The 24745-nt window shown below is 32.5% G+C and overlaps 1 protein-coding gene across 2 annotated transcripts in view; it reads left to right on the top strand.

Moving 5' to 3' along the window:
* Positions 1–8389: 8389 nt before the first annotated feature.
* LOC142322138 (uncharacterized) overlaps positions 8390–24745 on the top strand; it is a 34104-nt gene continuing 17748 nt past the window's right edge. Inside the window, exons 1-6 of one of the 2 annotated variants that reach the window (XM_075360868.1) lie at positions 8390–8525; positions 9063–9242; positions 15431–15925; positions 17300–17635; positions 20758–20934; positions 24249–24365. In XM_075360868.1, coding sequence (XP_075216983.1) covers positions 8511–8525; positions 9063–9242; positions 15431–15925; positions 17300–17635; positions 20758–20934; positions 24249–24365 — 1320 coding nt within the window. In that variant the 5' untranslated portion in view covers positions 8390–8510. The remainder of the gene's footprint in view (positions 8526–9062; positions 9243–15430; positions 15926–17299; positions 17636–20757; positions 20935–24248; positions 24366–24745) is intronic. The other variant, XM_075360869.1, reaches the window with a different exon arrangement.

Below are 24745 nucleotides of genomic sequence, written 5' to 3' on the forward strand. Positions count from 1 at the left end.
GTACTTCAAGCATATGTCTAGTTATAAACGGCATCTTTCATATTGTAGTTTGACAAGCTAGCAGAAATATCAGACTCATGACTTACTATATCCATCAGTAACTCTTTTTTATCACATTCTGGTCGATTAACAGAATAGGTGCCATCGTATTAGTTGGCGGTACATAACCTCAATCATCCCGTCCTTGATTTTAACTTTCAAGTCGTCGACTTCTCTGGAATGGGCAGGAGCATTATCCATAAGCAAGAGACCTTTCTGAGAATGACTGTGTTCCCTTACATACTGTTTTACAGAATTAATGAAATAATCTTGGTACCAATCTTCAAACATTTCTGATGTCACTGACGCTCGGGTTTGGTTTATGTATTTAACTGGAAGTTTATTCATTGTTACGTTCTTAAACGGTCGAGGTTTTTTTTATTTACCGATGACTAATAAATCAAACTTGCGTGTACATTATAAATTTGAGCATGGCATGAATATTATATGTTCTTTTGCTATTTTACGACCAGGAGTACACTTTTCTCCTTTATGAACAAAAGCTTTATTCGGTAACAATCTGCAATTACGCCCACATTCATCACTATTGTAAATTTGTTCGAAGACAAGGTTCATTGATTTTATTTTATCTTTTTACTCCTCCATGAAAGGAGTTACAGTTGAAGAATCACTCGCTAATTTTTACAGTCACACACAAAAAACGAACCGTTTTTTAAATTTGTCAAGCCACCCAATACTTGCATGGAAATCATCCTTGTTGATAATTTTTCAATAAAAGAATTTTGATTTTTCATAAAGAATGTAACCGTTTATTGGATTTTGTCTACTTCGTTCTTGTAGGAACCAAGCATACACAGTTTTCTTCACTTGAGGAAAATCGCCAGTCCTAAGTCTGTCTTTTTCCAGAGCCAGATGTCGTAGTTTTTATGAGATTTTCGTTTTTTGTGAACATCGTATATCGTAGTACGACCAAGTTGGTACTTGTTGGCCAAATCTGTTTGTTTAACAGACATTTATCCAGTGTTTCCAAAATTTCAAATTTCTGTTTTAAATTTAGAGTTTTGAGCTTACGTTTAACTGGTTGTGACATTTTATACGTACTGTAATAAGCTGTTTAAAAACACACTGGTACACTAACATACTGTGACACACCTTAGCACACATACGCCGTACGAGTGACGTAAAAAAAATCAAATGTTAGAAATATAAAACGAATTAAATGCGACTAAAATCCGGCTTTCTTATATTAGCTGCAGTTGTGTATAGGAGACACAACGCTGTCACGTTAAAGTACCATAGATAAATAATGGTACTTGTTTATGCCCGGCTATCTAATCCAAGCCCCGCCTATTTACGTCTGTGATTGACGGAACTGATCATAGCCTAAGTTGTAATTGTTTAACAGAACATAATTTCCGTTGTTACAAGAGTTATATTTAAACAGGCATGCATATAAGTCTATCTATACAATACTTACTGTTCATATTTTTCCCTAAGTGAATTACAGTACATATTTATAAACTTGTCACAACAATTTTATCAAAATGCAGAAATTTTTCAAATAACGTACATGCGTCATGACATTATTAGTGGCGGATTACTGTGAGACTCAACTGTATTTCAAAGTTAGTAATAAAACAACAACTGATTAATAATATGCAATACCCTATTGGTGTAGATCTACAAGATCTAAAGAATCTCAAAGAGTTCTTTGAGATTTGCCTCATCGTGGCTACTTACGCAATGAGCATACAGAAAAAGTAAATCCAAATAAAACTGTAAACAGTGGATAGCAATTATCAATATCAATTTAGCATCATTAATGTATAATGCGGGTTTCTTCATGACCAGCTGTTTGGACCGTTCATATTACCTGGCTGCTTAGATGATGAGATCTATTTATACTTTCTTCAAGAAGAATTGCCACAGCTACTTGAAGAGATGTTCTTCTAGCACTCAGACGCAAAGTGTACTCCATCACTATGGTGCACCTCCCCCCACCAACTTTTCTCATGTCGTTTCCATTCACTTAAATCATCATTTCGCTGAGAAATGGGTTGGTCATGGAGGTCCATATTCTTGACCACCAAGATCGCCTGATCTAACACTTTTAGATTATTGTCTGGTGATGGTTGAAAAATACTGTATATGTGAGGAATTAATTGTTCACATTATGGATGCAGCTGAGCAACATAAGGACAGCCCTGAAGAACTGAAAAGAGAAACGAAAGTAGTACAGAAGCGTGCCAAGAAATGTACTGAAAATGGTGGACTCATTTTTAAACATTTATTATAAACTGGTACGCATAATGCTCTTTGGTCTAGTGGAATGTTTTTAAATAAGATACAAAGTTTTCTAACATTTTTTTTATTTTATTCAACTTATCTTACAGAATTTTGTTCAAAATTAAATTCTCTACAAATTTAGTTTAAATGTTTTATGTGTTTAATCCCATTTATTCTATGTCAAACATAAAAAAACAGGGTTTTTTCCCAATTAATTGGTTTTCACCTCAGATTTCTAGAAAATTACTATAGATACGGTTCTGGGACATATTTTAATAGATTTTTCAGGTTGAAAACCATAAGAAATCACTAATTCTGCTCCTTAATTAACAACCTAAAAACAGTTTGGTTTGATGGGATAACTGAAATCAGAGCGAAATCTTTCATTGGCTGTAACTTGCAAACAAAGTATTTTATGACGTGTTTGTATGAACTTTTTCTATTATTTTCACAAATGGAATAGGTTACGATAGTCCTAGGAGAACTTTGTGATACCATCTGTATATATACTAATGATTAATTTTTATAAATTTTAAGTATATATTTTAATTTACAATTGTGTGTAATTTATACACTTTATCTGCTGATGATGGAGTAAATCTTTGAAAGTGCTGTAGATAGGTGGCTGTTCTTACGTTTTATTTTAACTGTAACTGGTGGATTTAAATATTGTTTAAAATAATTTATTTTTAATAAAGATGCTATGATTTGCTGATACAGCAATTCTATCTGAGAGTAAAAAAGATTTAGAAGGAACAATGAACGGCATGGATGAAGTCCTTCACTACTGCGTGAAGATAAACAAGAACAAAACGAAAGTAATGAAATGTAGTAGAAATAACAAAGATGAACCACTGAATGTAAAAATAGGAAGCGAAAAGATTATGGAGGTAGAAGAATTTTGTTATTTGGGAAGTAGCATTACTAAAGATGGACAAAGCAGGAGTGGTATAAAATGCTGAATAACACAGGCGAAACAAGCCTTCAGCCAGAAATATAATTTGTTTACATAAAAAATTAATTTAAACATCAGGAAAAGATTTTTGAAAGTATATGTTTGGAGTGTCGCTTTATATGGAAGTGAAACTTGGACGATCGGAGTATCTGAGAAGAAAAGATTTGAAGCTTTTGAAATGTGGTGCTATAGGAGAATGTTAAAAATCAGATGGGTGGATAAAGTGACAAATGAAGAGGTATTGCGGCAAATAGATGAAGAAAGAAGCATTCGGAAAAATGTAGTTAAAAGAAGAGACAGACTTATAGGCCACATACTAAGGCATACTGGAATAGTCGCTTTAATATTGGAAGGACAGGTAGAAGGAAAAAAATTGTGCACACAGGCAACATTTGGAATATGTAAAACAAATTGTTAGGGATGTAGGATGTAGAGGGTATACTGAAATGAAACGACTAGCACTAGATAGGGAATCTTGGAGAGCTGCATCAAACCAGTCAAATGACTGAAGACAAAAAAAATAATTTATTTCATACAGAGGTGCATTTTCACTATTTCCAAGAAAATGAAAATGGTGCCACTTAATGGAAAAGATCCAATATACTTTCTTATATCTAGCTTAATTTTCTTTTGAATAAAATGATACTTGATGTCAATGTGTTTAAGCTGTTTGAATGATTTACTAATTTCTATAGTAGACAGATTGTCTTCAAATAAAAGTACATCTCAATCACTTAAATTTTCCATCACATCTAATTTAATTAAAATATTTTGAAACCAGCAAGCTTCACTGACATTGACTGAGAACTACATATTCTGCTTCAGTGGAAGACAGAGCAACACAAGACTGTTTCTTTGAACACAAAGACACGTACAATTAAAAATTGTAAAACAATATCCACTGGTGGACTTTCTGTCAGTCGTGCCACCACCCCAGTCAACATCTACAAAACCTTTGATAATATCAGTAGTAGAATTTTTTACTAGAAACTAATTTCAGTTCCTTTAATGCAGCATTTCTCAACCAAATTAGCCTACAACTTTAGATGCAAACACTAATGAAATCATTTTATGAGAAAAAAATCATTATAAATGTTTTACTTTCATTTTTAATTACACATGTGAAGAAAATAAATTAATGAGATGGTTGCGTTTCTTATTTCATTTAAACATTTCTCCGTTTGTAGATCTACATTAGAAACACACTCAAAAGCAAATTGTTTTCAAGTGATAAATGATGATTCCTATGTTTAATTTTTTGTGCAACTGAAGACGATAAACCCTTTTCACAGAGGTAAGCCATGAAAAAACATACTTAATTTGATTGATCTGACCTTATTGCATTCATACCTCATAAAACATAAGAACTGAGAAATGTTTGTCAAATCTGTTGATTCATCAAATGGAATACTAAAAAATTCACTCGAACTCAATTACTGAATTATTGATCACGAACATCGGCAACCACGTCATCGATTTGCTTGATACTCTGTTGTTAGAAAGCAGGATTTTTTGCTACTTCCAGGCCTGCTAATACATTGATCATATCAGTTGTAGCAGGCAATGTTTGGTTTTCTGTTATTGTATGGGGGTTTGGACATCTTAGCTACTCTTAATGCTACGAGGTAAGATGCTTCAAGTGTACTTTTATCAGTATGGCTTGATTTACAAATAGAAGCTTGTTGTTGATTCTCAAAGTATGTAATTTTCTTTTGAAAAATTCCAAGGGTTTGCTTTTATGATCCAGATGTTTAGTTTTCAAGTGTTGAATTAATTTTGATGGTTTCATGATTTCATCAGAGAGGACTTGAAAGCAAAGAATTCACTGTGGCTTTCCATCCAATTAGGTAAAACCATAATTTAAATATCTGTCATTGTACAATCTTGGCTTTTTACCAATCAATTTATGGATGTAGATGGATCACTTTGTTTTTTCACAAATTTATTCATTTTGCATAAAATTTAATTGAAAAAAAAACAGTTATACTTTTTGACCGCACACCTAAAAACCGAAACTTCAATTATTATTATTTTCAATGTAACTACACTTTTAAAAACTTAAATAAAGTCACCAGATGCATGTTTTGCATTCAAAACTAAACTATGTTCTGCAATCCCTTACACCTCTTTTATACTGCTGAGAGCACAATGTTTTCAAATGTATCATACACATGTTCGAACATGATACTCTCAAGACAAATATTATGAAAGCAAACCAAATCACAAGGAGCACGTACACATAGAGTTGGAACCTTTAAATTGCTCATGTTTGAACACTTCATACATGCATGCTCATATCCTATCATATCATACCCTTCAGGTGTTTTTCGCCCCCCCCCCAAAAAAAATCATACCCTTAGCTACCAAAGCTGCTAAATAGCTTTAACTGGGTTTCATTGGGTTGGGGTTGTGGGATTGTAATTATTCATTATATATATTTTTTTCTTTTTGAGGGCTGTGGAGCTAAAAAGATTGAGAATCACTGCTTTAATATAATGTTACACTACTGTTAGACATTAATAAATCATTACTAGCACAACTTTGGTATCTGCTTCAAATACTAATACTTGCACACAAATTGGTCTGCTGCCTTAAATTTTAATTTTTGATAGAAAGTCCATAACACAGTTTTAAAATTTCAAAATAAAAAATTGCTTCTGTAATAGATGGATACTTACACTTGATTGATGCTCATATATTGTTTTCAGTTTAATCCATATTTCATTCGCAGTTTTGCACATTAATATACGTGATAAAGGCTTGGATTCCATGCATGCTACTAACACTTCCTGTGCACATGCATCATAATATCATACTTTTTCAATTCCGCAGCTTTTGAAGCATCTGGCTTCTGTATATTTCTATTGGTAATGTTGAAGAGATCTTTAGCTATCAGTACTACTCTCACCTGGAATTTCCAGATGTTCCAGTTATTTTTGTTTATCTCAAACACTGTGATTACATATTGATGTAATCCACATGGTTACAAATCTGATAACAATCTAAAAATTTTCATGACCTCCATTTGCAGTTATATGCCTGGGCCCATAACCTGCTATAGAGTGCTTTAAATAAATACATAATTAATGATCAGCAGTTTCCTTTAAATACAATTTAATAAAAGTTCTTATCAAATAAGAACTCTCATATACAGCATGTATTCTCTCTCTCCCTCTCTCTTTGATGCCGTTTCTACTCTATGCTTCCTATCAACGCTGGCCCGTTATCAGTATTTTATATTATAGATTGATATAAACCAAAGTGATATAAGTTTAGTTAACATTTAATAAACATGGCAATCTCACTTATTATTTTTTTAAGCCTCTGAGACCAGTGTTAGGTGTTGCTTTATAGGATGAGATGAAATGGAAATTTAGTGGCATGTAAAAATGCCATGCCTAACAGGGATTTGAACTCAGGACTTCTGTTAAGACTGAGCCATCACTTGCGTCACGGAAGTCGATAATCACACTTAACATCACAAATTCACCTCACTTCTTGAACTGCCATCATAGCTTTTTATACCTTCATGTTATTGAAAATTTTGTTAGAAACCACTACTGTATAAAGTTTGTACATTCAGCAAACGGTTTTGAGAAACTCATTTTTTTACTACAAGTGCAATCAAGATTCATTCTTGTCCAAAAAAGGTGGTTGAAAAAATGTTATTGTAAAATAAAGGCAGTCTGTAAAAATAAAGACAAACAAAAATATTCTTTACAAAGTTATGAAGAAAGTGAGCGACAGGATTTCTATACTGTGTCCTATGTAAGAACAATTATGTAACAACTTAGAATTGCTTATTACAACAAACATATTGCTACAGCCTACATCAAATATTGTATCTTATTCTCATACTAATGAGTAATAAACTAAATAACTAAAAACAGTTTGTAATTACATGTATGTAAGTTTTTGAATCAAATCAACAACTTAAAAGTTAACTGTGATGATCGTCATAAAATATAAATTTTATTAGACTTAAGTGTCTAAATACTAAAAAAGATTTAGGTAATCTGTTCAGAACCATGTAATAAAATAATAAATCTGATTTTATCGAAGTGCTCTGCGAATTATGATACTCAGGTTTATCATTTATTTTAATTTTCGTAGTTTTGCTCAGTAAAACTGAGTACTCGTAAATAATTTTCAGTTTTAAATTCTTTACCTTGCATCTAATTTGCTAGTTAGATGACAAATTAAAGAACTTTAAACTTGCATAAATAATAATAATAGAACAAACCGAAATTATTTTGGCTTGTAAATGACAAGCTGAAATGTAATTGTTGTAAATGACAACAATTAAACTAAACTAATAGTCCGAAACAAGAACTGAAAACACAGCTGTAAATAAAATAAAACGGTTTGTGGTGAAAAATATAGCACGAACTCTTCTAATCAGCTGGGATTGGGGGTCAAATAAAAAATTTCAATCCTACACATAAAATTATGGATGCTTTTGAGTGACATATTGTTACAAAGTGAAATGAGCATTTTGAAAAGCCTGGTCTTTTGAATCTACTTACTGAATAAAATCCATTAATATCACTAGCAAAGATAACTTAAATTTAAAAATATGGTAGATTTTTTTATGAACTACTGACACTTACATTAATCCCCCGTTTTAAACGGTCATATTTCGTATTTAAATCTCATTGATTTACATCTATGACTGGCATCCTGAAATCTAAATGGAAATGTGTTCATTTGTGGTATGATATACGATTATTTTTTAGGAATCGATTCTTTTGATTTGATTCTCAGAAAGGATTCGATTTTCCTTATTCACACTACCAGAGTTGTAAACTCTAATGCGCGTGCTCTCTTTCTCTTCTTCACCCATGTTTTGCGGTTCATCTCTCTTCATACTCCTGTTTGACTCAACTGATGCATGAGCATACTTACTAAATGTCTTCGATTCTTCTCTTTTCAACTCTTATTCGACTTCTTGAGATAGATGAATCTAATCAAATCGTAACTGAGAAAGATTTGGTTTCCTATATCCTACCCAAATCATTGTTGAGAATCGCAAACAGAATCGGTTTCTCCCGCAAACCGATTCTTTCGTTCAGTATAAATAATCGTGTCAATGGAATGACTCGTTCACGGTTTTCCCGTTATAGTTCATTCAATTGATGGAGTCACTGAGGTTTATGTCACGTTATAAAGTTTGACTTTGTCGTACTGTGTAATTTTTGTTTTGTTTTGCTTACTTTATTTAATACATTTTTTAAATTGGAAGTAATTAATTAAATTATATATTTGTGAAATGGGAACGTGTGTGGTATGTCTGTTTATATTTCAGTTGTTTATTGTACAATAAATAAAATTAACAAAAGAATATTAGGTTATAATTATTCAAATGTTTAAAAACGATAGATTTTTCTTTTATTGCATAAGTTTTTATCATCATTATCTCTAGATTAAAATAGTGTAATATTGTAATAAGCGAGTTTGATGTTGACTGAAATAACATATTATCATATATTGTTTATTGTGACGTTCCATTGGGTATTGCCTATTGACTTAAAGAGTTTTATGAAATTTAATTGTACGTCGGTTAAAATCAAAAAATGCGCAACTATGCTTAGGTTTGCCTTGTTATATTATCCAAAATTTTAAATAACTATTCTTGCACGTGTTTTCCTTGACGATGCTTTTTGTTATTATATTTAATAACATAAATATTAATAAATTAATATTTTAAAACATTTTGGATCCATAGATATAGTAAAATACAAAAATGAAATACAATTGAAATGTTTAGTAACCATTGACCTAATAATATCAACCTAATGCGGTTTTACAATTTGCATTTCAGGTGTTTCAGTGGGCTAAAGCTGTTCTTAGCCCTCAGTTTCTTTCTCTGATACCATCTGATGTTGACCGTGCTACCTTGTTATCAGATGTTACAGCTGGACTTCAGTTAACTGCAGATTTATCTTCTGATATGGATTCTCCAGCTTTGCAGGGACAGTGGGAAGATATTTTGTGTGCTCAGGTATTTCTACCAAGATTAGTAACAAATTAGTATTGAATAGTATAGCCAAAATTTTTTATGTTTTAGGTACTGTGTTTTATGTATCGTTGCATATTTTGTGTAAATTTTAAAAATCTACGATGTGTAATATTCTTTGTGGCTCATGAAATAGAAATTATTTTATTATGATATGTTCTGCTGCTGTCATCAATAAAAAATTCTGTCTTTTTAAATTATGTATCATAGCTTTTATTTTCTTCAAAAAAATAATTAAAAACTGTTATTATGTGCATAAAATAATTGTCCTTGCAAAATCTATTTACTTAAATTTTTCTGAAACTTCGGAAAATTCTAATTATACAGCTAATAGTAAAGGTGTAGTAGATGTGTTAAATAAGCTCTGTTCTGCAAAAATTGTTTCACTCAAATTTATAGATAATATATATACAAGATTTTTAAAAATCTTGTATAATAAACATAGAAAAATATTTCAGTTTATATTTAATCAAAACAAATTCAAAAACCTTTGATTGGGAGGTAAACGCATAAGAATTATGCATAAAAAAAAACTGCAACAAATGCTTTTTTTTACTAATTTATTTTTATAAGTGTAAGTAATAATGTAATAGTAGTAATAATGTTTATCCTGCTTAATAGATGCAAAATATATTTTACATTGATTTTAGCAGAAAGGAACCTATTTATTGCTTTACACTGTCTACTTTGGTGTTTATGGACATGGTGGGTGTAAAGCACATGAGGTAGAAGAGGCACCAGTCAAGGAAGCTTTCTTTGAAAATAATGATGTTTGCTGTACAAACAGTTTGTATGGAGAAAGTATTTGTAGGACTGATTGACTTGCATTTCTGTAGGCTCGGGTGGTAATATGCAATTTTATATTTGGCTCTTTGAATAAGGGAACAGGAAATGCTTAACTTTCTGTAGTAAGCCTGGCATGTAATGTTTGTTATTCTTAAAAATGTCTTTTTCTGTAATTGGTAATGACTTATAATACAAATTTGTTTTCCCACGACCATTGAGATTATGGCACTTATATTCAACACTTAAAACCTTAAATTTTGATACTTAAAACCTGCACATTTTATATATATAATTATATACCTTATTATAATATATATTTACATTATATACCTGTACATTATATATTTGGTTTTTATACATTACATATTTTGCAATATAGTACCAAATTCCACATAGTAGTTATATTAGTAATATTCTTGAATATCTTGATTTATCACAATACTCCATTATTTAATTGGAAACAATGTTTCTGCTTATTTAACATCTGATAAATGCTAACAACAGGAAACGTTGAAACTACACTCAATGTGGTTATTTTATTGATAGGGAAATTGGTTTATTGAATATAGTTTATGTTAGAATTTACCTTGCATCTTAATCTTCAGTTTTCAGAATACTACTGTCTTAAGATGTTTCACTTGTAGTGCTATCAAGTTGAGAACCATTAATGTAAGAATCTGCAGGATTAAAAGTTTGACATCTCATGGATTTAAATTACTAACTTGCCAACAGAAGGTTAGAAGTTAGGTTACTAACTGAAGGTTAGAAAAAAACTGAAGGTTAGAATGAAAAGTGGTTTTTTGACTAGGTACCCCTAACAAAGCATATTAGAAAAGACATTTAGAGAACATTCGTTGCAGTTTTTTTAGAAAAAGTCAGTTAATCTGCAGATCAGTTTTGAAAAGCTGAAATTAATTCGTAAAATTATTAATGCGTGCCTTATCAATTTGCATTTACATATTTGAAAAGGCAGATGAGAAAGAATGTTAAATTTAAAGAAAAATAGAGTTGTAATGTAAAGAAGTCTTAATTTACTATTTCCACAAGATTGAAGTAGCTGTATAGCTGTACAAAGATTAGAAATGAGGAAAGGACAAGTTACAGTATAAAGAGCAGTATTAAGAGGACCAGGTAGTAATAATCTATTATCATTGCTGTTCAGTTTGTACTTGGAGTTAGAAATAAAAGAATTTCAAAACAAAAATTTGACCCTATAAAAACAATTAGAGGACAAAAATTTAAATGCTATGATCTGTAGATTATGCAGTTTTGGGTGAAATTACGAGGAGCACTCAAAAGGTTATCTACCTAGAGGTGTTACAAGTTATGTATTGAGATGTGTTTGGTACCTGTATGTAGTTTATAATATGTGTATGCTGTGACCTGATTGTGATTGGATTTCTTTTACAAGTGTTGATGCAGTAGTCCTCCAGAGTTAGTAACCCGGCTATGGCAATGGATTTGCAGAAATTGGAGCATCAATCAGTCACAAAGTTTTACACCAAAGAAGGAAAATGTCCAAGGGCTCCATAGTAGGATGGTGATCGAATTCGAGCTACTTCAGCAACTGAACCGTCGTTCTTCATATTGGTGGTTTGTAAATAGGAAAGACCCTGTCAAAAGGATGTCCACAGGGCAGTGTTTTTGGTCCCCTCATCTGGATTGTCGGATTTGACTCTCTGATGCGGTAGAGATTCCCCAGTGGCTACTGCATTATCGCTTATGCCGATGATGGGTTGCTGCTGGTTGAAGGGTAGAAGGGATGATGGGTTGCTGCTGGTTCAACATAAGATGCTTTTTAGCCCAGAGAAGACCACTATGAAGATTCTGAAAGGTCGCTTAGCTGCGACTTATCATCCATGAGTCATAATGGGCGGCCTTTCCATAAGGTATTTCTCCATTCAGAAATATTTGGGTGTAATCCTTGATGAAAAACTTCAATTCAAGGAGCACTTACAGCATATCGCAAGAAAGGCAATTGATGCTTTTTTTGGTGTTTGTAGGATAGTCCACCCTGATTGGGGGTTGAATTTCCGTACTATGTGGATTCTTTATAAAGGTGTCTGTGAGCCCATATTGTTGTACACTGTGCCCATACGGGCTCATCATATGTAATTTCAGTGTTATAGGGATATTGTATTGCGAGCCCAGCGTCTTCTATTGCTAGCTGTTGTCGGGGGCTGTAATCGCTGGCAATAAACCCATAGATATTCTGGCTGTGGAATGTAGCAAGAGGTATGTTTCAAAGAAGGAAGGACTTTTACTCCCAGGGCGTATGCAAGAAATTGAAGACCAAGGTTTTGACTCTTGGCAAGTTAGGTGGAACGAATCTTCTACTGGTCGAAATATGCATGGTATATTTGCAGATGTTAGAGAATTGAGAGTGGTTAAGGGGTTTCCCGAATTGGAACATAACACAATTTCTATTAGGAGATGGTGCATTTTGGGACAATTTGCTTAGGTTTGTTGTGGTCAATTTGGATCTTTGCCCGGATTGTGGAGTTGATGACACTGCGAACCGTTTCTTTTATGTTTGTCCCCGATATGAGGCTGAACATACCAGAGTCGCTAGGGAGCTCAAGAGAGTATATTCCCTTTTGGATCTGCGGGTCAGTTGGAAGACCCGTAGAGAATGGATAATAATGGCTGGTTTCCTGAAATATCTCGCACTGAGCAGATCAGGTGAGTGGGTATGAGTAGAGTACTACCCCGGGTGGCTAGGGTACTGCCTGGACAGTTAGATTAGCCAGAGATAGGCGCATTGGCATTGCGCCTCGGTAAGTTAGAAATATATTGGGAATTATATAAAGAATAAGCTGCTGGCAAGATGGTGACTGCACTGCCGAGGGCATGGGTATCCGTGCAGCTGTGGGGTGTAGCACCATCTCGACGATGGTTGTTTTAGGTGTTGAAGTAAATGTCACGTGGGACTCTGCAATGGAGCTGAGTGGGAGTTGGCGGTCTGTCCACCTCTCCCTGGTAGACCACACCAGAGTCTGTAGTTGTAATCAGATTGAAGCTTAGATCAGAAAGCGATGAGAACATTAAGGGAAATAGGAATAAATTCTGTTGTTGCGAACATTGCTGGTGGTATGCATTATATTTACCAAATAGACTCATACGATATGAGACATTTACAATCACAAGCTTATTTAAATTTAGAACTAAGCGTGGGGTGCTTCTGCGAACTCTGTTAGCTAGTTCAGAGGACAACGATGTAGGACAGTCAAGATGTCCGGAGGAGGCCTGCAGTGAAGGCAAAAGCTGAGTTAAAAGCACTGATATAAATGTCTACCGAGGCATTTATATCAGTGGCATCCCAACCAAGGCCCAGTTTATTACTGTGAAGTGTAATCAGTTAGAAGGTCTGAAGACGTTTCTTGTTAAAGCCCATTAGGGCTAGGAGGTGTAACAGCTGGTATCATCACAAGGTGGGTGTCTTCCCCTACAGAGGTTGAAAGTAGGATGGTGATAATGCACCTTCACAAGACCAAGTGAAATTCTAGTCCAAACACTTCAAGTGAGGGAGGGAATCCATAAAAAATGATGCAGCAGAAGACCTGTGGAAGCAACACACTTGACCTCTGCCAGAAAGTGGACAGATTGGTTATGGAAGACAGGCGTGTTAGGATTCCAATACTTGCTGCAGAATGTGAAGTGTCTGAAGGAATGATTATAACAATACTTCATGACCATTTACACATGACAAAAGTCAGTTCCCGATTGGTCCCATGAAACCACGTCAGAAGCAATGTTGTGCAGAGAACTTGCAGCTGTGTGAAAGGAATCCTATGGATTTTTTCAGCAGGATAGTTACTGGTGTTGAAACATGGATTGTTCATTATTGGGATCCTGAAACCAAACAAGAGTCCATACGGTGGAAACACAAAGGATCCCCAACACCCAAAAAATTCCCAGCCATTGGCTGGGAAGATCATGGCCACAATTTTTTGGGATAGTGAGGGAATTTTGTTAACTGAATACATGGAGCACAAGCAGACTATCACTGGTAATGTATGTGCTGAGTGTCTTCAGAAGCTATGGGCAGCAATAAAGGAAAAACGCTGAGGGAAGCTAACCGAAAGTGTCTTGCTTTTGCATGACAGTGCTCCAGTCCACTCATCACATGTTGCAAAGCAAACTTTGAGGGAGTGTGGATTTCAAGAACTTCCTCATCTTCCTCCTTACAGTTCCAACCTGGCCCTGAGTGATTTTTTTCCTCTTCAGAAACCTCAGGAATAACCTTCAGGACAGACATTTTCACAGCAATGATGAATTGAACGCAGCTGTTTCAGGGTATTTTGAGGAGCATGATAAAATTTTTTTTTACTCTGGCATAACCTCTGTATAGACTAAATGGAGCAAGTGTGTGGAAGTGCAAGGGACCTATATTGAAAAATAAAAATAATACTACCTCTCCACCTACACTCTTTTTGAGGTAGGTAGATAATGTTTTGAGTGCCCCTTATATGATAGAATTAGAACAATATTATTTTTAGTTATAAATTATATGGATTCAACAATTTTTTCTTAAGTAGCATGGGGATTAACTGTTAAGTGTCAGCTAAGTGGAGTTAGCTGTTCTCAAAATTGTTTAACTTCAGTAACCTATGGAAAACAGTTTATGAAAAATGATGTTTGCTATCTACATTTTATCTTACTTTACACCCTTCACTTTTCTGTTTACTATTCCCTGAGGTATACCATGTGCTGAGGAACCATTGAGTCATTCGGGGTCTGTAAATTAACCACCTTATTCAGAACTCTTATTCACTGTTACTAACTTTAATTTGTTTAAAATAGTAATTAAAATTTTTTTTTCATCCTTAAATCTATTGTTTTAACATACAATTACTCGATTTATAAAACTTTTTATCATCATTCTCCTCTGCCTTATCCAACTTATTGGGTTGGATAATGAATCAAGAATCTCTAATTGATCTTATTCTTTCACTATTCTTTGTCAAGAACTATTTCTGTTGTTCTCTCACTTTTTCACGTGATTTGCTTAAACCACCATAATTGAGTCTGTTCAATCCTGTTGTTATATTTTAAAATTCTTGTTGCTTTATTCCTTATATTTTTCCTCTACATGTCATACTTCTGCCAAACTTAATATCTGTTACTTGAATCTTCCATTCTTTTTAACTTGTGTTTCTTGTTTCTAATTCATTTATGTTTTTATTTGAATTATCACTGTTGTAATCAAAGGAACAATGATAAATTAACATCATAATATTTTTCTTGTTATAACTAGTATTTACTTCATTTCAGATGATAAAAAATTATATTTATAGACTTGATTTTTATGCATTTGTGTTATTACAGTATATGTGTTCTGGAGTTTTTTCTTTTTCTTTAATATTAATGAAATTTTTTATTTTCAGATAAAACTTATTGATTTACTGACAAAATGGCAAGCAAACAGCAAAAAAAACTCACTTTCTTCTGTACATAGTAATAATAACAATAATAATACTAATCATATAGTGTACAGTAATTCTGATTCAAAGGTCCCTAAAGATTTAGACGACAGTGTTTCTGAATTTTCACAAAATAATTCCACCGATAATTGTTTATTATCTGCATCGAAACCAGAGAATTTACAGGAAACATCAGTTGAATTAGAAAAAAATATTTCATTATCTGATGATAATTCTGATGGAAGAAAGTTGGAACAAGATGTTCATAGTGTATTTGTTTTATCTGATGATTGTAGCCAGCTAAATATAATTCCATCTTTAACCTGCACTGTTCCTTCTGCTATGCAGCAGCCATCTTCTTCTGATGAACAACGTGTTGACCATGTTACAATGTCAGTAAATAATAATTCACAAGTTATTCTTGTGACAACTGGTGCTGTTGTTAAAACTGATGCTAAGGTAAATTATATCTAATGATTTATGTTGTACATAATATTTATTACTGAGTAAGCAAAGATCCTTTAAAAAAAAATATTAATAATTTATTTTTTAACTTAATGTTATTAGTAATTCTTTTTTATAACAGTGCTATTTGACTGATTTGAAGCAGCTCTTCACTTTTCTCTGCTTTTTAATTTTATTTAAATATATCATCTCATTATGAATGTTACCGTATTATCTGTTTTGTAAAATCTTATTTTAATTTTTACCTTATCTACAACGGTACATTACTGTAGTCTGATACATTCAGAATATTGTTGTATTTCCCAGTTTTACAGTTTCTCACTTTCAATTAAGTATTCAATCTGGCTTGTAAAATTAACAGAGAAAAATGTTTCAGTTTTTATTTAATCAGAACCAATACAAAAACTTTTGATTGGGAGGTAAACACATAAGAATTATTTGCTGTTTGAGATTAATGTATGTAGTAATGTTTATCCTGCTTAATAGATGCAACATATAATATGCATTGATTTTAGCAGAAAGGGACCTATTTATTGCTTTACACTGTCTGTTTCGGTGTTTATGGCTGTGTGTAAAGCACATGAAGTAGAAGAGGAACCAGCACAGGGATGATTTCTTTGAAAATAATGATGTTTGCTCTACAAACAGTTCATTTGCAGAAAGTATTTGTAGGACTGATTGTGACTTGCATTTTGGTAGGCTCATTGTAATAATATGCAATTTTATATTTGGCTCTGTGAAGAAGGGGAATAAATAGGAAACGCCTAACTCTCTGTAGTAAGCCAGGCTTGGGATGCTTGTTATTCTTAAAAATGTCTTCCATAAGTGATAATGACTTGTAATACATGTCTGTTTGCCCACAACCATTGAGATTGTGGCACTTATATTCATTAGTACAATAATATATATTTATGTAATGTAGGAAGGATCAAAATTAAATATAATGCCTATATATCATTTGTTAAATAACAAATACTGCATTTTTGTGTTTTACGTTTCTTACTGGCATAATGAAATTAATTCCTGATTTTATTTCGATTTTACAGTACAATTATATATTACATTCTATATATGTTTTTTCTCTCTTGCAAATATTGGTTTATTTTTTCCTATGTTCAGTATATGTAATTTTTTTCATCTTATATAAAATTCAATTTAAAATACTATTAACAGTTTTATTACTGTTTATTCAGTAACAATAATTATATTTGTTTTTTGTGAAAATGTTGATAAAATTAAAAAAAAGTATTAGCTTTAAAGTTATTAGCTTTGCAGTTATTAAATTAAAATATTTTAAATGACCCACCATGTAAATGCTTTTTGTGGTTCATTGAATCATCTTATTGAAATATATATCTATTGTTGTAGACTGATACTGCAAAAATTGAAAAGAAACAAGAGGAGTTGTATATGAACATAGTGCTTGCCTCAGGAAAAAATTTTAATGCACGCTCAAAAGAAGTGAAAAAAAAGGAAGAGAAGTTGAAAAGTGAAAAAAAAGAAAATCCATTAGATAAATTATGTCAGTTGTTAAGAATAGATGAGGAAGAAATTGCAAATGAAGTGACTGAAGAGAAATGTGTGGAGTTTGAAAGGAGACGTCGTTATGAGGAGAATATGCCTTTTAAATATTTCTGTTCCAATTGCTCATTTAAAACCAAAAGAGAAAACCAGTTTTTGAAACATATAAAACTTCATGAAAAAGTATGTACTGTACTTTTTTAATTTTGTCAATTTAGTTTCTAGTTGTACAGCAATTATTATGCATTTCAGTTTAATCATTTGTATATTTTTATGTACTGGTTATTTTTTAAAGTACTATTGCATGGCTTAAAAATTCAAAACACAACCCAAAAATTCTCCTGGTAGTATTCTGGGAATCAAAACACATGTACATGATTTACTACCTGGAAGCTGGGTCAATAGAAATGTCAAAATACCAGGAGATGTATATATATATGTCCAACAATTCACGGAATAGACAGTTCTTCAACTGTTAGTGATCACCTAGTTACACGGCATGTGCAGCTGCCACAGCTGTTGTTTGAAGTTGAAATTTGAACGTATTCCACATACTCCACATTCACCTGATTTGATACCCTGTGTTTTTCACTTGTTTCTACAATTAAAGAGGAATATTAAGGGTATTCATTTCACCATGGATGAACTGAAGGGCCCAATGAGGTTGTGGGTGAAGGAAAGGCTGCCAGAATTCTTAATTGATAAAATGAGAGAAAATTGGTTCACCATTGAGAGAGATGTGTTATGGTGACAGCTGAGATAATGATATATTGAGAGACTGTAAATGGTGAATGTATAGAGAAATAATTGTAAGTTGTTGTAGAATATAAAATGCACTTTTATGCCATATTTGTTTCATTTTACTATCCTTTTTTATGTATACAAACCCTCTTACTTCTTATTTATAGTCAGGAATCTTAATTCTTGATATCAGGATCTTATATTGCCAGTACTGAGTGACAGTTCAGTTTTGAAAGCATTTCACAGTATATGTTATTTATACGAGTGTTATTTTTTTTTCAAGGTCTGATTGGTCATGAAATTAAAACCACAGTGAAAATAAAAAAATTTTTATTTGTAACCAGTACTTACATAGTTACGCTATTTCTCTACATAGTTGCCACTCCGATTTGGACATTTGTCGTAGCGTGGTACCATCTTTCCAATACCCTCGTCATAGAACAGAGCCGCCTGTGTTTTCAGTCATGTTTCTATCCTGGTCTGCAGCTCTTGTTACAAATAAAAAATTTTTTATTTTCACTGTGATTTTAATTTCGTGACCGATCAGACCTTGAAAAAAAAATAACCCTCGTAGTTGTTTTACATAGAAGCATAAAATTCAACAAAACGACTCAAAAACACTTTCAGTAAATGGTACCATAATATACCTGGTAAGTTTACTTGAATGTAACTTAAATGAAAGCATTATGTAGATTGTTGTTTTGACTCATCGATTTATTAAGGCCACAATTCATCGCAAGTCATGTGGAGAAAGACTTTTCTCTGTCTCCTGAATGATCCAAAAATGCTTACGTTTATGACATTCTTAATTTTTTGTGGATCGATTAACATATTGCACTTGGTTCATGATAACTTAGATTTTCAGTATGAATTCTGTAAACTGTTTTCTATGATGCATTTGGAAACTCTGTGGCATTAACACCAATCATGAAGTAATAATTTTCTTTGAGTATTTCATCTCATTTACTACAACAACAAACTTGTCTGTCTGAACAGACAGGAGAGTGTGAAAGGCCAATTGTCTTTTCTTCATTAGAATTATTTTTATGAGCTTCATTAGATTCTTGACTAAAGGATTAATAATTCTAGTCATTGACATTCTTGGTGATTTTATTTCATCTTCCTTCCACTCATTAATGTAGGCTTATATATATATATAAGCCTACATTAAAAATCATTAATCATTTGTATATTTTTATGTACTGGTTATTTTTTAAAGTACTATTGCATGACTTAAAAATTCAAAACACAACCCAAAAATTAATCAATCTAACAAATTAATACAAGGTACTGATTCTGGAGTTGCCATCAGGAAATCTTCCTGTGTTTAACAGTTTGATTTTTACCACACTCGCAAAGGGGCATCAGTGTTTTACCCCATTTATATAGGAAATTGTTATATATATATATATATATATATATATAACAATTCATGATGAATTTTGTTTACATTTAAGAATAATATCATATACCCTGATCCCTTACAAATGATAAATTTTTTTTTTTTAATCATTGTTACACATTGGTGTGAGGGAAATGAGATCATGACAGATTTATTAGGAAATTTGGAGTGCTACCTAATGAAGCAATTGAAGATACTAGATACTGTGCATGCTTAGTCTGACTCACTTTTGTCATTCTTTTTTTTGTCTTGACTCATGATTTATGCCATCTGACATTTTTGACTTAGAGAAAAATGAAACCTTACAACTGTGAGAATTACGAGGTAGATGTAGATATACACAGATACATATTTTTTTCTCAGTGCTGCAGGGTAGGAGAACTACTTTATACTTTATGAATGAGGTATATAAATGCTTTGGATTATAATAAATAAAGATTAAATTAAGATTAGCAGGTAATCTTTTATTTATCATGAGTAGATAGGCTTAACTGTTTTGTGGATGTGGGAAAATATGTGCTAATTCATATGAGCTTAATGCTATAATTCATGTGAGAACTGTAGCTCATTCCAGTTAATTTCTTTTATTTCCTTAGCTTATGGGTAGTACAAATGATTCTCTGCTGTACTTTTCAGCAACATTCCCTTACAGTAGTACCAAGAGCATTATATTGTAAATTACTGGCAATTTGTTTGACAGTTGTTACATTAATTATGGATTCTGATAAAGAATATTAGAAATAAGTGACAAGTTATTACCTATGTTTAATGGGTTTTAGTATACCTATACTTTGTTCTATAAAGATAAGAATTATTGTATCCTTGTACAGTAACATAAATTCAAATGCTTTTTCTGTGTACTTTTTGTGACCTTGTTTAATTGTCTTCAGTTTCAGATTTTCCTAGAGATCTATACTGTTTCAAGCAACTGGAGATTTTTACAGCAGAGATTATTTTGTGCCATTTATTGTTAATATGCTAATTCTCTTTGTTTCTTGAATTGACATTTTGTTTGGATTGTATCAGTGTAGATGTGTATTCTTTTTCATAAAGAATCATCTTAACTAATTCTAATTTTCCTAAAATATTTTAATTAAAATTAAAATATCTCATATGATTATATCTCATATTTTAAATTCATTCATTGTATTCTATATTGCAGCATAAGGTTATTTATCATTGTAACCATTGCCAGTTTTCAACAATTCGAGTTAGCACATTACGTAGACATGAATTGCAGCATAATGAAGGTCATCTTCTAAATTGCCCCCATTGTCCATATGAAACTGATAGCTTAAAATTTCTTAGAAGACATGTGCAGGCAAAGCATTCTACAGATGTGAGTATACATCCTTATCCTTTGATTTGTAAAGAAATATTAAATGTTGATAAAATACTTATACCATACATTTTAACTTGTTGATTTACATTAGTATTCCTGCTTCGTAATAGTTGTAACACATTTAAAGTATTTTTGTACTTGAGGTACTGGTCAGATAGAGTATTTTCCAGATACTGATAATGATTTTCACTATGTAACCAGTCCCTCTGGTAATCTGAGTGGGCTTGTCACATTGCTATACTATAATGATATGTTTGGCTCTTTGAAATAGGTACGTTTAATTTTTTCTATTTACTTGAATGTGATCTTGAATGTGATCTGGTTGTTGTTCAGCGTAACTTTGATTTTTGTTGTTTTTTTGTTGAGTCATACAGAGAATTGAATGACAAATATGCTTCCGATACATTAAATAGCTAAAAACTCTGAAAGTTGTGAAAGAGTTAGCTGGAAGCTGGCTAGGAAGCCACTAAGGAAATATTACAAGTATAACTATATATCTCAAGTCATTATCAACCCAGCTTATTTGTGGTAAGGGAAGGTATAAACTGAACTTTGTTCTGCCACCTATATACCATACAGAAGTGATTCCTCTGTTTTTAAATTTTTGAATGCATATGATACAGCTTAATACAATTACAATCCAATACTTCTTTGTACAAATTAATTAATCATGAAAAATTTCACATTTCAACAGAAATATCCATTTTGACCATCCCTGAATCCATTTTGATTAGTTTTGGCGTGATGTCTATACGTACGTACAATGTATCTCGCATAACTCAAAAACGATTCGCTGATCTACAAAATCTACAGAAATTTGGATTTTGGATGTTTTCTTAACTACAGTAATACCCTCATTGAGAGCTTTTCAACAGTATATGGTATTTATTTTCAATAGTTCTGGAGTTATAGCCAAATAAAATTTTAATTAATGAAATATTTTGGCTTACAAGGGGGAGGGCACATGATTTAATTTCGTTTTTTTTAACTTTTTTTTTTTTTTTTTTTAATTGAAATATATTGATTTATTAATAATTATTAACCTTTAATTGTAAAAAAAAACATTACACAATAAATTATTTATTTATTTAGCGTATGGTACCAAGACACAACAACAATTACAGTTAAAAATTGCAAACAAACATCTAACAAATTAATACAAGGTACTGATTCTGGAGTTGCCATCAGGAAATCTTCCTGTGTTTAACAGTTTGATTTTTACCACACTCGCAAAGGGGCATCAGTGTTTTACCCCATTTATATAGGAAATAGGCACACCTACCATGCTGAGTTCGTATTCTTTTTAGCGTTGACCATGTCTTATGTGGCAAGTCAAAACCCGGCAGCTTTTGAGTAATACATGGGATTTGGTTATTCTGCTTTGTGGTCCATTCTTGACGCAAGGTCTCAGGTTAGTTGAGATGAAACATAGATCCGGGTTATATTCCTGCCTCCAAGGCGCTGATTTAAAAGTAAATCGGTCTTTAGCATCAAAGACAGGACTAAGATTCTCATCCTCGCCCATCTCACTAGAGCCTCACTGTTCGCATCACAGTCTTTATATTTCCATTGCTCATGGTGGCTATTAAAATCGCCCAAGTAGACTGCAGAGTGAGATTGTATTTGGATTACTGACGTTGGCCACGAGACAGCTGGTGGTTTATAGATGTAGTCTTGGTCGAACTGAGAATGTACAAGACTACACTTCATTTACACTCATACATATCATCCTCATTCATCCTCTGAAGAATTATCTAAACGGTAGTTACCGGAGGCTAAACAGGAAAAATAAAGGAGTAAGATGTTGGACACTGTTATACTTCCGATTTTAACTACAACATTATGAATTTTATTGCCTGTGGAGGTGGGATGAGAGTAGTGTTTTCTGTATCGCGTCTAACATAAGTAGTGACGTCGTACGCATCATGATATGTGGCACCAAGCAATTCATATCCAGATATTTTGCCTCTTTTTTGCAATTGTTCCTCAGTGTTACAATGTGCTGGATTGCGACCAGTTCAGTTTTTTCGTTCTTCAGTAGTTTAGATAAATACTGGCTCTTAAAGTAACTTATGCTTTCCATATTTATGTGGCAAATTCAGACCGAAGGTCCAAGATTTCTTGTTGGCAAAAGGTCTGTTGTGTATATCTAGGTGACATGGTCTGCAGTTCGTAATACTGGAGGCCAGCATTCTTATACTTTCTGTGTTCATTCATCAGCTCCAATATATCCTTTGATATCCAAGGTTTTCTACCAGTTCTCTTTGTTCAGCCTAAGTTTGCTTCTGATGATTTAAGAATGTCCTTTTTAACATTCTCCCATTGTTCTTCTATATTTTCTGCCTTATTGTTTTTACTCAGACCTTTTGTGATATATTCCTCAAAAATCTTCTTTACCTCCTCTTCCTCAAGCTTTTCCAAATTCCACTGATTTATCTGACACCTTTTCTTCACATTTTTAAACCTCAATCTACATTTCATTATCATTAAGTTAATTATTCTAAAACCACCTGACCAAAAGTAGGTCCTTTCCCCACTGAACCTCGCTAATTCCTATTATATCTACATTTAACCTATCCATTTCCCTCTTTAAATTTTTTCACCTACCAACCTTTTTTTAGATTTCTAACATTCCTGACTCCAACTCATAGAATTTTATTTTTTAATTTTTTGGTGACCCCTTCTTTAGTAGTCCCCACCTGGAGATCCGAGTGGGGTACTAGTTTACTTCCGGAATATTTTACCAAGGAAGGCACCTCCATCTTTGTTACATGAAAATGCAAAGAGCTACGTTTTCCATTGCTTTCAGCTGTGCAGAACTCAGAAGATTGAGTGATGTTGATATGGCCCTTTTAAGTTCTCCTGACAAAGCCCTTAACAACTACTGAAAGAGCTGCTACCCTCTTTCAGGAATCATTCCTTAGTCTGGCTCTCAACAGATAACTCTTCGATATGATTGCACCTTTGGTCCAGTTACTCTGTATCACTGAGCACTCAAGTCCTCTCACAATTAAAGCCAGCTTTAATAATTTATTTATTGTTTAATCTATCCATCAATTAAGTATCTGGTTTGTTTTTATATTTTTATTATACACTATGGCTTGTATTATACAGTTTTTTAGGTCTAGTTAAAACATAAATTCATAATTAAGTGATGTATTTTCAGATCAATATTTTTATAATTGCAAATGTTTGGATTTGAGACTACATCTGTATTTAATTTGCAGCTTTATGTTACAGTTATTAGGTAAATAAAATTTAAAAAAAAGTGATGTGTATGAATTATTTAAAAATTTTTTTTTTTTTTTCAGAAACCTAACTTTCAGTGTTGTCAGTGTAATTTTGTGGGTGGATCAATGCGTGAATTGAAGAGTCATAGTCATGTACACAATCAAATAAAACCAAAAATGTTTTGGAATTGCAATCTGGTAAAGGAGAATTTATTGAATATTTAAAAAAAAATTAGTGTATCTTTTATCTCTCTTAAGTAGTTTTTACATCTAAAAAAACAAAATTAAAATATGGATTTTATGTTTTATTTCATTCATTTTTTATCATGTAATGGTATATATTATTGATCTGCTTTAAAAAAATATTCTTTAATGTTTTGGAATCAAAAATAATTTTTTGTGATTTGGGTGTTGTATTAGGAAAAGTAAACCATGTCATTGTGTCTTTACACTTTTTCAAGAACTATTTAATTCACTTTAATAAGATAGTGATCACAATGTCTGTATCACTCTGATTAATATGTGATTTCATTTGTTTAAAACTTACAGAAGACAGGCTCATTTCACATAAATCAACT

Source organism: Lycorma delicatula, chromosome 3 (assembly GCF_047948215.1).
Source record: "Lycorma delicatula isolate Av1 chromosome 3, ASM4794821v1, whole genome shotgun sequence".
Taxonomy (NCBI): Eukaryota; Metazoa; Arthropoda; class Insecta; order Hemiptera; family Fulgoridae; genus Lycorma; species Lycorma delicatula.